The sequence below is a fragment of the Scomber scombrus genome, chromosome 5, assembly GCF_963691925.1.
Source record: "Scomber scombrus chromosome 5, fScoSco1.1, whole genome shotgun sequence".
NCBI lineage: Eukaryota > Metazoa > Chordata > Actinopteri > Scombriformes > Scombridae > Scomber > Scomber scombrus.
In genome coordinates, this window is record NC_084974.1 from 19055079 (window position 1) to 19068819 (window position 13741).

General features: G+C 39.2%; 1 protein-coding gene across 1 annotated transcript; it reads left to right on the forward strand.

The window, feature by feature from the left end:
• Nucleotides 1-1983: 1983 nt before the first annotated feature.
• On the forward strand, nt 1984-12271 carry apbb1 (amyloid beta (A4) precursor protein-binding, family B, member 1 (Fe65)). The gene is made up of 14 exons (XM_062418957.1): nt 1984-2096; nt 2764-3425; nt 4237-4442; nt 4525-4584; nt 4862-4941; nt 5020-5086; nt 5419-5565; nt 6630-6757; nt 8058-8172; nt 8268-8352; nt 8461-8541; nt 8701-8816; nt 9139-9315; nt 9542-12271. Exons 2-14 carry the CDS (start codon nt 2786-2788, stop codon nt 9695-9697), a joined length of 2058 nt encoding a protein of 685 aa, XP_062274941.1. The 5' UTR covers nt 1984-2096; nt 2764-2785; the 3' UTR covers nt 9698-12271.
• The last annotated feature ends 1470 nt before the right edge of the window (nt 12272-13741 follow it).

Genomic DNA, 13741 nt, shown 5'->3' on the forward strand with positions numbered 1-13741 from the left:
GCATCCCGACTGTGTGAATTTGTAAAAAAAAATAAATAAATAAATGAATGCAAGATCAATATTAAATCAACATGCTTATTGGTCCAATCATGATTGAATGCTGATATTTAGTTCAGTGTGGACATATTTCTGATACATTATTTGAGTTGAGTCTCTTGATATAACTGTTAAATAAGCAACAGAAAATCTATAAATGTGTAGGAAATATATCTGTTGTTCTTCATTACTGATGGCCACAGACTATGGCATAGAGGATACAGAATATACATATATACTGTGAAATGTTGATGAAAAATATACTGAGATTTGAACATCTTCTATCAACTGAAAGGTATAAGAAAAAAGTCTTCAATGGCTTCTACAGTTTGATTAAGAAGTAATTATACAGTACTTTCCCATCATCAATCCAAATGCAAAGAAAGTTCATTCAAAAACTTTGAATGAAAATGCAGATTTTAATGAGCTTTAAAGAATAATCGTGAACCACAAGCAATGAGTAGTTTTTATTTGAGAGTTTAACAGTTGTTTCACATGCAATTTTCTTTTAAACTCATTTGGTTTCATTATCTTGGCTCTACATGCTCTCCCTTGGACATGTCACCAGCAGACATGAGATGTCTTTTCATTGCTATGCTGATGAAACCCAGCTGGACATCAAAACTGACCCAAGCCCTTCTGCAGCTATATCACACCTCACAGATGTCCTTGTTGGCACCACTCCACATCAGATTCAGCCATCCCGCGTACTTCATTTCACCTTTGGCAGCCAGGAAATCACCCTTTCGTCAGTGGAGATTGGCAGTCCACTGATGAAAAGGTGTTAGGTTTCTAATATGAGTCTAATATGAGTGTTCATATAAGACATCTATGTAAAACCTCTTTATACTATCTCAAAAACATCTCTAAACTCTGCCCTTGTCTTAACTTTGTCAGATTGCACTTGCACCTTGTATCCTTTTGAGCCAACTACAAGGTCCTGCTACTCACATCAACGGACATGCGCCTACCTACCGATAGGAAGTGGTCACACCAAAAACTTCCACCGGTACCTTTAGATCTGCGTGCAGCTTGTTTATCGGGACCCCCAGTGCTAAGCTGCATCATGGGGGATCAAACCTTCTGCTCTGCTGCATCACACGTGGAACAGCCTTCTTAACTATTTGAGGGCAGCACAGATGCAATACTGCAGCACTTTGAGTTTAACTATGAATGGAAAGTGTAGTACAAATTAAATGAATATTATAAGATGTATCTTTATTGATCCTTGGGAGAAATTCAAATTGACACAATCAGTGATCAAATTAAATGATTATACAGTAAAAAATCTGTGTAAATAAATCTGCAATATATAAATGTGCAATATGCTAAAGTTTCTGAAATTATATACATATGTGCAATCTTCCTGGGATTTACATAGTAAAGTGAAATGTTCCTGGGATATTATATATTATATATTATATGTCATATCAATGTGCTATTTTAAACCTCTTTTATGTGTCTGTAAGTGCTTTGATTACTTTTCAGGATCAATCTAAAGTAATAATAAAGTAATAATTCATTTCAGACTCTTCTTGAACTGCTGGAGATGGTTGTGCTTTTCATTTGATTTTTCTTTGATAAATGCCTATAATAACAATTTTATATCTACTTTTGTGTGTGTGTGTGTGTGTGTGTGTGTGTGTATGTGCGTGTGTGCGTGCGTGCGTGTGTGTGTGTGTGTGTGCGTGTGTGTGTGTGTGTGTGTGCAAAATGTCTGTATAGGCTGCTTTCTGTGCCAGTCTTTGTAAATATTAGGCTATTGTTGGCACGGAAGCTGTGCATTAATCTCTCGCTCTCTCTCTATATATATGATATCAGATTAGCTGACTTTAATGATAAGAAACAGACTCGGATCAATATTGCCCCTAACTTTCCTGGTTTTTCTCCCCCCGGCAGGCAGCTGTGGGCCGTGACGTTAATCCGTGACGCAGGTCCGCCCTCCATCACCAGCCGAGCCCACTGACACTAACCACCACCCAGTGCACGATCTATGGAAATATGTAGTTAGCTCGCACAGTTTCAGCATATCTTGAAAACAGGGGGTTTTGGTGGACCTGGTAAGTCCATATTTTTTAACGTAAGCTTGATGAATTGCTGTCACTTAAGCTAAACTCGCTTTGATTTTCCTTGTTTGGTAAAGGTTAGCTTGCATAGCTAGCCAAGGAGCTAGCGTTAGCCTAGCCAAGATGACGACGGTGATGATGGTGGATGGTGCCCGTTATATCCAGCTGCGGCGATGCTAGTCGGTTAATATCGCTTTATTATAGCACGCATTGTGAAATTACTATGTGTTTTTGTTGCTAAACCGGCCAACTGAATATATTATGGTGCACCGAGCTCCTTTTTTAGTTCTATATTTAGCTCAACATCAAAATAGAAAAAGGTCGTGTTGGCAAATGGAAGGTGAAGCTGCTGAAGTTCGTTTCACATTCGTCGGATAAATCCAACAGTGAAAGTAACGGCAGGTGTTGGCAACCCGGAATATACGAATGCGAAACAGACTTCAGTGTCCAGCTATTTGCCGTACAATCTTGTTCATTTTTAGCGTTTAGCGTGCGGGTGTGACTCAGTTGACATTGCGTAAAATCATCATATTGAGCAACTGGAGCTCAGTTTCTGTAGCTCTGATAGGATTAAGTCAAGAGAAGCTAACGTTAGCCTCTTATTTGCTAGCCTGCTATGACGGCAATGCCAATAAATCTCAACATGTCTCTCTCCCATCAGAGCAGCTGCATGGAACATTAACATGGGAGGCCATGACGATGAAGACATGTCATATCTTGTGAATAAACAAAAGCAAGATGAGGAGTTAAAGAACAAGCTGAACGATAGCAGCCACTGGTGCGAGCAGGAGTGCACTGGCAACAACGCCAAGTCCAAGTGGCTGAAAGAAGGCCAGAACCAGCTGAGGAAGGTAGCCGAGAACCAGCAGGATCAGGACCACAACTGCAATATCAGCCAGAATGGGAACAAGGAGGACTTCCCACATCAGAACACCACTCAGGAAGAACAACAGGGAAATGAGGAGCAAACCAAGTCTCCCAAAATAGCAATGACACCTGGTCTCAGCCAGGAAGAGTCAAAGAACATCCTTAATGAGCAGCTCCTCATCGAAACTCTGGAGTCGACAGAGAAGGAGAAAGAGAGAGAAGAGGACGACACAGAGAAGTCGGAGGAGAATGGAGAGACATCGGGTGATGATACCAGAGGAGAGAAAGTGGCAGAGCAAAAGAGTAATGGGGAGAGTCAGAGAGAAGGCAGCGTTGTTGGAAGGAACGCCTGCCTCCTCTTCTCCAACATGAATGGGACGCCGAGCGACGAAGAGCCGAGCTGGCCTGCAGTGTCTCAGGACAACACGGCCGACAGCTCTCCAAATGGCAACAGAGGTAAATACAAGCACAATGAGCCACACATTTCTGCCATAATACACTTTTTTCAACCTATGAGTCACAGCTTGCAGTAATCTGGTGTGCCTGAACAAAAATCCAGCATAAAATAAGAATTTAAGAGGTACATTTTGGGGTGAAAGGGTTGTGTTAGTAAATGGTCCTCATATCTTTCAGATTTGAGACTAAATTTAAACTCTAAATAACTATTTGTTTAAGACTTTTTGGGAAAAGACCCATATTGTGTACATGGCCTCTCTAAACATTTACTGATTACAGAACTAACAATAACCGTCAAACAGGTAATAAAGATAAAGTCTGCAATATTATGTAGCTATTGTTTTAATCGTATAATGAAAGAACAGTAAGAATTGTGCTCTCCTGTTGAAAAATGTTGATTAGTTGTGTCAGGTCCAACCTTTTGGTGATGTCAATGAAGTTTCATATACTCACTTAAGTAATACATTTTAAGTTATCTGGTCTGTTAATGGCATTTTTATTTCAATCCAACACCAATGCAACAGAAATGTTGTTAAAATAAGCAGAAAATTATTAATTTTAGCTTCAAGAAAGTTGTTTAAACCATTTCTCTCCTTCAGTGGTTAGTTGATTAAAAGGAAAAGTCAAAACACTCAATTAAAAATGAATAAAAGCAACAGAAGACATCTTTGCTTACTGAAAGAAAGAAGATGAAGTGTTTGCGGCCACAGTGACCTTATTTTAAGAATGTACAGTTTCTTCTTTTTTGTTTATTTTCCTTCATGGTCAGAGTGTTTTCCTCTTTCATTTTACTTTTCTTCTTGCCTCTTAGATTCCTTCTGGGACTCCAGTGCTTTTGAGACTGACACAGACCTCCCCTCTGGCTGGATGAGGGTGAGAGATACATCAGGCACGTACTACTGGCACATCCCCACAGGCACCACCCAGTGGGAGCCTCCTTCCCCTCTGGGTAAAGTTGGTGACTCAATGATGTCCTCCACTATGTCCCTGGAGACTACACCGTGTGAGGAACATGAGGTGAGGTCTAATGCACATTTGCTTGGTTGAGATGCTGACATGTGAGACTGTAGATATTAATATTTACTGTGAAAATTTCCAGGAATCTTGGGCTAATCTTTCCAGCACAGATGAAGGAGCAGGTGAAGGGGAGCTGTGGAAGGTAAGTCATCACAGAATCTGATATCTGTGATAAGCAAGAAACAGCCGATGATATCTGCCCTCAAATTCACGTGGTCCACTATTTCAGGACCCTTAATGTCTTATTGGTACATTTGATCAAAATATGCTTCACTAGTCAGGTTATCTGAATAGTGTGATGGCTCACTCTTAGCCTATGCTGTAAAATGTATTAAAATTGACTATTAGACTGTTAAGTTAATAAGTTGAGATAAGTTGTGAGTTTCCATTTGTAACTCATTATGATTTTTCTTGTCTAGGAGGAGGCAGAGGTTGCATCTGATCAAAGTCTGAAGGAGTTTGAAGGAGCAACTCTGCGCTATGCATCCATCAACTTAAAGTATGTGGTGTCAGAGTCATTTAGTTAGTTATAGGGTAGTTTTCATCTGTTCTTACTCTCATTCTCTCTTCTTTGTAGCTACAATTGCTCCCAGTCTGATGCAGAAGAGAAGCTCGCTCCACTCTGCACAGATTTAGAGACTAAGGTAAATTGGTGTTTCCTGTTGGCTTTCTTAACTACGCTGAGAGTAAATTATGGGCTTGAAACCAGATTGAGTATGAAGATTACTGGTATTTCTATTTAAGGCGAACAACTGGCATCAGAAATGGAGTTGAAAACTGCATTTGACCTACTCTCTTTATTTTTGAGCAGAGTGTGACAGTTGTTTTTTCTTGTAGCATTTACATATTTTTAGCTAAGCAAGTAATGGAGTAGCCAGCCCAGCTAAAAGTGTTTTTTTTAAAAGAAAAAAAAAAGAGACTCCTAAATATCCCCTGTTTTCTAACATCATTGTTCTCCATCTTTTGTACTTGTTAGTGCTTTGCAGTGCGCTCTCTGGGCTGGGTGGAGATGTCTGAGGAGGACATGGCACCAGGCAAGAGCAGCATCGCTGTCAACAACTGCATCAGACAGCTCTCTTATCACAAACACAACATTCACGACACCGCTGGTATCTGGGGAGAGGTGAGACCATTTTACTGACAAAAAAAAGAGAAATGAAAATGGCTCCTTTTTTTCCACCATTTTGGTTATTTATTCATTGTATACATAATATGTACAACATTAAAGTACTTCTTTCGTTATAGATATGTAATGTTGATACATTAAACACACGTAAAATCTAAAATTAGGCACACACTGGATCAGTAAATGAATGGTGGAGTTATTCATTGCTGCCAACAGTGTCCTCTTCTGTAAGAGGAATCTGGATGAAAGGGGAATTAATTTAGCTTGTTTTTAAAATTAGTTTCAGCCTGTTTCTATTATTATACCTGCATCAACAAGGAATTACATTTCAATAACCCTGTCAACACTGTAAACAGCATTTGAAACGTGCCAAGGCAGAGACATTGTTTTTGAAATAACCGAAAGGTCAATAACGGCGAGTTTGACATGAGCTAAAAACTGAAGTGTGTTTTCAAACAGCCACACAGTTCGCTGTCCAGTGGCAACACAGAGGGACACTAGTACAAAAGGTTTAATCTAGTTGAGTGTATATTAGTTAGGAAAAAAAGCGTTGTCCCTTTCTAAAATATGATGCAGTTATTCAGAGCAGCAATGGAAACACAGCTACGCACAGCAGTTGGTGTGCACAATTATGGTACAGTAACGCTACAACAGCTGAGCTACGCTCACAACTGGTACATCAACAGAAAACGACACAAACTGAGGTGACTGTCGAGTGTTGGTTACGTTACACATACCGACTATATTTTGTGTTGCCTCTCAAAGCTAGCAGGCTAATGTTAGCAGGTGCAGAGCTAACTCTTCCTCCACCAATGCTCGAGCCGTCCATCTCGCTACTCTGCCCTCAAAACATGTCTTTTCCAATGAACGAGGACAACAACATGCAACAGGTGTTTCTCTGTGGCTGAGTTACTCCTTTTTTAAAGGGACTTTACCCATGACTCTGATTGATGGCCAAACAGAAGTAACAGACAACTGCCCCTGCATCAACTTTATCGGTTATGTCTGACTTTGTCTTTGAAGTCAGACTGCTCATACTAAGTGTGCGTGTGTCTTGACAGGGTAAGGATATGCTGATGGTGCTGGAGAATGACACCATGAACTTGATCGACCCACTGGGCCAGACACTGCTTCATGCTCAGCCAATTGGCAGCATCCGTGTTTGGGGCGTAGGCCGAGACAACGGCAGGTCAGTATCAACTGGACAAAAATGTAGACGAGATGCCAAGTCTTAACATTGTTTATGTACCCAACATTTACACTTGCTTTAACACAGTTTGCTTCATACAGGTCAGCTGATCATTGGCCAGTTTAAAACATTATTTTATAGTCACATTTATTCTAGTCTAGATTTTTAGTTTTGTGCAAAGATGCTGTGTGAAACATCTTTCTAGTATGTTCATTTAAATTAGCAGAAATATCTCTCACTGTTCTTTAAAATGAACAGAAGTGTGAGGCTCATGATAAATCTACACATTCAGGGAGATTAATACATTAATATTAAATATTTTACCTAACTTTTATGCTGACAGTGTTCACTCTTGAATGTTCTTTTCTTATCCTAATGAGTTTGCATTCAGTGTGTGATTCCCATTTAAAATAATGGACAGCCTCCCATAGCCATGACTCATTCATGACTCATAGGGTTAGTATTCCTTCAAGTCCTCCTACTCTCTATATTGTGTTTGGTTTATTATTACTTCAGTTGGATGTTTGAGCATCAGTGTGCAGAATGATGTTTTCACATTCATCTGCTAAAGGGGAACATTTCTCTGAGTTTAAGGTGTTTAATTTCAAGCATGATTTTCAACATCACAACTAGTTTGGACCGACTGGTGGTCACGATTGTGATGTGGAAACTTGAAGCCTATAGTGCACATACATTGAGAATGTACTTTACAGTGAAGTAGAAGACATATTTTATCCAGCAGTTAAATATCTAAATTGAAAAATGTTTGCATATATAGCTTTTGGATTTTTAACGAGGTTGAAGGAGTAGATATCATTTTAAGAATTTGTAACACAGTAATTGACTTTTTTTTTTTTTAAATGGAAGAACCAAATGTGACACAATTTATTATTTAAAGCAGAGTATTTATATATTTCATTGGACATTACTGGAGGGGATCTGACATGGCTTGTGTGTGCTCATTTTAATGCGCGTTGCTGCCCTCTGCTGGACTGTTAGTAACATTACAGACAGTAAAAACAACCCAGATTTGTCCCGTTTTACCTGCATCACTGTATTCTAACAATCATGTTTTTTCTTCCATGCTGCTTTTTCCGACCTGAACAGGGAAAGGTATAATTTAATGAATTCCATCTTAAAAGTGTTTTTAGATGATTGTCTCGTGCTGTTGTTACTTTTAGTAGTGTTTGTGTGTGTGTCTGTGTTTTGATGTTCCTTTAAGCATACATTTGTACTACCTCACACATTTATGCCGAAATTAACGATTCAATATGTGAATGTGGCCCTTTTTCACCTGCAGGGATTTTGCTTATGTGGCTCGAGACAACCTGACCCAGGTTCTGAAGTGTCACGTTTTCCGCTGTGACTCACCTGCCAAGAACATTGCCACCAGCTTACATGAGATGTGTTCAAAGGTCAGCCCCCATCTGTCATTTTGCATAATGCCTTCATTTATAATCTCCTAAAAAAAGTGCTTAAAATTTCCATCTATTTTCTTCTTTGACGTTAGATAATGATGGAGAGAAAGGCGACCAAGCCAGGGGTGAGCAGGCTGGACTCTGACCCGGGTAGACCTGGGCTCGTCCCTGTTGAAGGTAAAGCAGAGTTACCTTTTAAAGGGTCCACACATTACCTCATTACTTTACTTATTGTTCAAAGTGTGAAACAGAAAACTCAATGCTGCCTCATTTCTTTCATTTCAGAGTTTCCTGCTCCGAAAAATGAACTCTTCCAGCGTTTCAATGTTTATTACCTTGGTAGCGAGCCTGTGGCGAAGCCCGTGGGTAAGAAAACGCGATCAGATATTGCTATGATTTATTTAATCACTGGAGCTGTTTGTGCCTCGGCATGTTATTATATTGTTTTATTTCCTGATCATAATTATGATTTGTTATGGTAATGTTAACGCATTGTATCATTTGCTCTGTGTGTGTTTTTCTCAGGTATGGATATTATCAACGATGTGCTAGAGGCAGCCATGGATGGCAAAGATAAAAGTGATTGGACTCCTGTCTCCGTGAATGTCGCACCTGCCACCCTCACGATACTTTCAAGACAGGTAACAGACACAAAAAAAAGGAGCATGATTTAAGACTCTGGGAGTGTGACAGTTGTGGTTGTGCGTTAGGGGCAAAAGTTTAATCATGAAGCGCTGTGTCATTTTAGGCATCATGGATTTATGTAAATGAACTATAGCTGCGTAGTTTAAAAATGGTGAAAACAGATGAAATGTGTTCCTGTTTTTTCTTTTGGAAACTAGACACTGTTCTAGGATGTATTTTGTCTTTGAATACAACATGAACTTGCATTCAAATTATGAACATGTAAAGATCACAACTACATAAAATGCTTCAATACATTTTTTGTACTTTCTACTCCAGGATGAGGAGGTGCTGTCAGAGTGCAGGGTGCGTTTCCTGTCCTTCATGGGTGTAGGGAAGGATGTTCACAGCTTTGCGTTCATCATGGCAGAGGGTCCCAGAGACTTCACCTGCCACAAGTTTTGGTGCGAACCCAATGCTGCCAGTCTGAGTGAGGCTGTACAGGCTGCTTGCATGGTGAGTCACACAGTTGGAAACAGAAGAAAAAGACTTGATAGTTGCGTTATTCTTTCTGTTTTAACCCTATCTAGATTTTCCCTTTTTTGTGTTCCAGTGTTGAAAACTGATATTATGAAACATCGCCAGTTGTTTAAATGCAGAATCCAGTGTTTGTGTTTAGTCTAGTGTCTGTAGTCGATCACTTATGAGTGTGTGTGTGTGTGTGTGTGTTTTCTTTTTACAGCTTCGCTACCAGAAATGTTTGGATGCACGTCCACCCAGCCTAGCCTCCTGTCTGCCCACTCCTCCCTCTGACTCTGTGGCTCGGCGGGTCAAGAAGGGGGTCCAGAGTCTCCTGGGCAGCTTTAAGAGCTACAGGTCAGGCTCTCAATCCCCCTGAGTTGGAGCTCCGATGATCCACAGTCCATTAAATACAAGGTCCATCACAAAAATCCCCCTTCTCACTCTCACATCTGCTCTCATCCTTCTGCCACAGTTGCGCCTTATGACCGTTTCACTTGTCTAGTCACTAGTCTAGTGCGTGGAGTAGTTTGTGGGGAAAACGTGTGACTGAAAAGATAGCATTTATTTCCTCTTTTGGGTTTTTACTTTATACAACAATTTTAAACTCATCTCCAGACAGATGAAACCCTGGCATCTATATTTTCTTGGCTGGGATTCTTTCTGTGATCTTAACTATTTTTGTGTTTTAACAGAAACAATGCTATGAATGTTGGATATGGATGTAATATATTTTACATGCTAAAATACGCTAAAATTTGCTTGAAAAGAGGTTTCTAGATTGAAATTGTCTCGTTCCCTTTTTTTTTCCTCGGTGCAATTCTCATCTCTAACACTCCTTTTCTACTGTCTAAAGAAGGTAGTGTAATGCAGTCTTGGATTTCAGATGGTGTCAAACATCCTAATGTTGTTTTTCTAAAAGAATCATTGCACCTCTCTACCACCGTAGGATGTAATACGAGCGCTGTAGGCGCCTCAGTGGTGTGCCACGTAGTTCAATGTCTCTGACCCTCCCAAACAATGTAATTTAGTCTTCCAAAGAGCTGTATGGTCATCTGTCACATTGTGAGCAACCACTGATTTGAGTGTAGTGTGTTTCTCATACAGTCTGCATGAACATTTGCAAGTTCAGTGCTAGTGTGCAATAAACAGATGTTCCTGTATGGTGTGGTGATAAGATGGCTGCCATGTGATTATGTGTTAATCAGAGAGCCTGGCTTCATTGCGTGCAAGGCTAATGGAACAACAGAGCCATGTTGAAAAATCATTCTTGTGTGATAGAAATAATAGTAATAAGAAATACAAACTCTGGGTTTTTCACACAGTCGTTCACCGCCACCAACTACTAAATAGTACTGTAGAACCTCACCACAAGCTGCATGTTTTTATAGCTTACAGTTATTGCTGCTTGCAGCAGTTTAGTGCTTAAGACCCATCAATGTATCCTGTAAATTCTTTCTGTGTTTCTGTATGGTAAGAGGAGGCTGGTGTGTTGTTCTCGTGTTTCCTAGGCATGTCACTCTAGTTAGTGTCAGTGTTAATCATAAGCTAGCAGTAGAACATTTAGAAGATGAGAGCAGGTTAATGTTTGTATTTGCAGTTTGTGTATATGAGAAACCTAGAGGTGACTTCTCCAGTGGTTTACATTTTTATTTTTTCCCTGCCACATTTTGACGTGTGGGCCGTGGCCACTCTAGTTAATGTATTTTTATTATTTCAACACACTAAAAATGTACACAAGTAAGATGATTTTCACATTATTAGATTTACTTTTTATAAAGAACACACTAATTAGCCAAGTTGTATTTTATCCTTATGTAAGTGATTAATAATGTATGTAGCACAATAGTACTAAACAACGCTACTATTAAAGACGCAGTTTGTAAGATTTTTGGTAACTTTGGCCTCTGCAGGGCATTTCTTTGGTAGCTGCTTACTAAACATCCTCAGGCTGACTGACTTCAATATAAAGTGATAAAAGCAAACCACATCAAAGTGTGAGGTTTTATGAATTAGAAATTATTTTGGAGGAGATGTATCAATGAATGAAATTACAACACAATACTGTGGAAAGGAATTCGTAGACATGTACCAAAAAAGACATGTTTGAAAGAGTGATTACTAAATACTTTAAACGGATAACATCATGCTGAGTTTTTTTTTGTGTGTTTTTTTTAAGAGAGACTATGTGTTAATTTGTTTGAGTCTTACTTGTGTGTAATGTTGTTAAACCTCCATGGTCCTGAGATTTTAATCAAATATCATCTAACTGCTATTACACTTCCTAGAAACTTCTCCTTTCAAAAAACATTCTTTTAAAAAAATTATTTCTATAATGCAAGAAGCTGAACGTATCCTCCAGAAGAGTGTTAACAAGTGTGACACTATTCTTTGACACTTGATCCCCGTCGATGTTTTTCATGTTTTTAGAAGTTACTGAACACTAAAACTCTTACCAACTGCCTCTTTATACGTGTAAGATATAAACACTAATCGACATTAGAGTACTCATATTACTGCCTCGTCACTCACGTGTCACTTGGAATTATTGTGCTTTTCCTCCTTCAAAAGTTTGCTGTGTCCAGTCAGTGGCAACACTAAAGCCAGATGAGTTAAAGAACATTAGCAGATTAATTTATTTCTGTAAATTAGGTGTATAAAAATGTATGTATATAAAAGTCACTGCACAATAAATGTGAACATATCATAGCTGTTTATCGTGTGGTCTTTTAATATCTTATGACTCACTGGTGAGGTTTGGCTGTTTTTAGGTTAGTGTGAAGCCAAGTGAATCTGAAGAGATTGGTTTACAAAGGGCAGCTTTGGATCCTATATAGCCTGAAAATGTCTCCTTTGGTTTCTGGTTGTGGAAGCATACACCCTTTTTTTTCATTTTTTTTCATTTTCTATCATTGGCTTTATCTGTCATTTCCAGCTTTTTCATTAAAATGTAAAAGAAGACACTCACAACCTGTCTGGTCCTTTTGCATATGCATTAAACCCACTGACACTGGTTTTTACCATATGTATTGGCAGACAGCACAAAAAAATGCTCACCCCAACACCCCCACCCAAATTGTGTGTGTGTGTGTGTGTGTGTGTGTGTGTGTGTGTGTGTGTGTGTGTGTGTGTGTGTGTGTGTGTGTGTGTGTGTGTGTGTGTGTGTGTGTGTGTGTGTGTGTGTGTGTGTGTGTGTGTGTGTGTGTGTGTGTGTGTGTGTGTGTGTGTCCGCAGCTAATCTTGCATACTACTCGACCCATAAGCCTAATATTTTGTTGTGCACATTTATGAATGTATGCTTAGTGGTTGCAGGGATTAACAATTTTTTTTTTTAACCTATTTTATAAGGTGATTCATTATGAGCCTCTGGTCCTTGCCATTTTACAACATGGATTACAACATACCAAAAAAATACTAATATAAAGTGCACTATAAGGTGCCTCTAGAGTAGATCAAACATGATGAAATGCCCTCTAAAGTGCTCACACAAAGGAGGAAACACACCAAACTTCTATAATTGCTGTTTTAGTGATGGGTGAATCTGAATGGAGTGCCCTTTCAGTGGAAGAACGTGTGATAGTACCCTCTAAAGTACCCCCACAAGATGTAATGCAGTACCCCTATGAGTTGCTGTTCTAATGTGGTGGGTTGGAGCTTCTGTATGGGTGCCTTTCTAGTGAACAAAAAAGTAGAGGAGGTGTCATTTAGGGTACCTGTAAATGCAGACTTGGGTGCTCTTTGAAAGAAACACGCGTTGAAGTGCCCTTACAGTGAAGAACATGAGATGCTTTGCCCTGAAAGATGCTCTTACAACGGAGTAAACTGGCCATTATAGTAGAAATTGATGTGTCTTTTATGTAGGCTGACCATGATGAAAATAAAGCACCCTTAAAAACATGTAGTAGTTTTAGCTGATATTATTCCTGTCATTTGGTGCTGGTATAGCACTATCACTAGTTTGCTGTGTCACACTCTCTTTAGACTGTTTGGGTGTGTGCAGTCTAAACTGTAACCTTGACCCTGCTACAATTTGTGAGGTCAAATAGCAAGTCTTTTTTTTTGCAATTAAAAGTAGTGTGGATTAAATGTTATCAAGGATGCATTACTAATGTATGTAGACTGTATTTTTCAAGTTGATTTTACATGTAGGCCTGCCCAAGGCTGTATAATATGTTACAATATGTTAGATGGATAGTATCTAGCTAGGTAAATACACACTTAAGCATCTCTATATTGCATATTTGATACAAACTTGAAATAAACTTTGTGGTAAAGTAAAATCATTAGACTAATCTTTATTCAGAATGTATTAAAACCCTTCAGCTTGGATTAACTTGCACTTGTAGAAAGGGAGATTAGCATTAGGGTAGCCTGTGATTACAGAATGCCAAGAAGAGACAGAACATTGAAGACAATATAAAGT

Coding starts and splice junctions, on each gene's coding strand:
- apbb1 (XM_062418957.1), top strand. CDS start 2,786: ATGGGAGGCCATGACGATGAAGACATGTCATATCTTGTGAATAAACAA. Junction 4,942..5,019: donor TATGCATCCATCAACTTAAA/GTATGTGGTGTC, acceptor TCTTCTTTGTAG/CTACAATTGCTCCCAGTCTG. Junction 5,566..6,629: donor CCGCTGGTATCTGGGGAGAG/GTGAGACCATTT, acceptor GTGTCTTGACAG/GGTAAGGATATGCTGATGGT.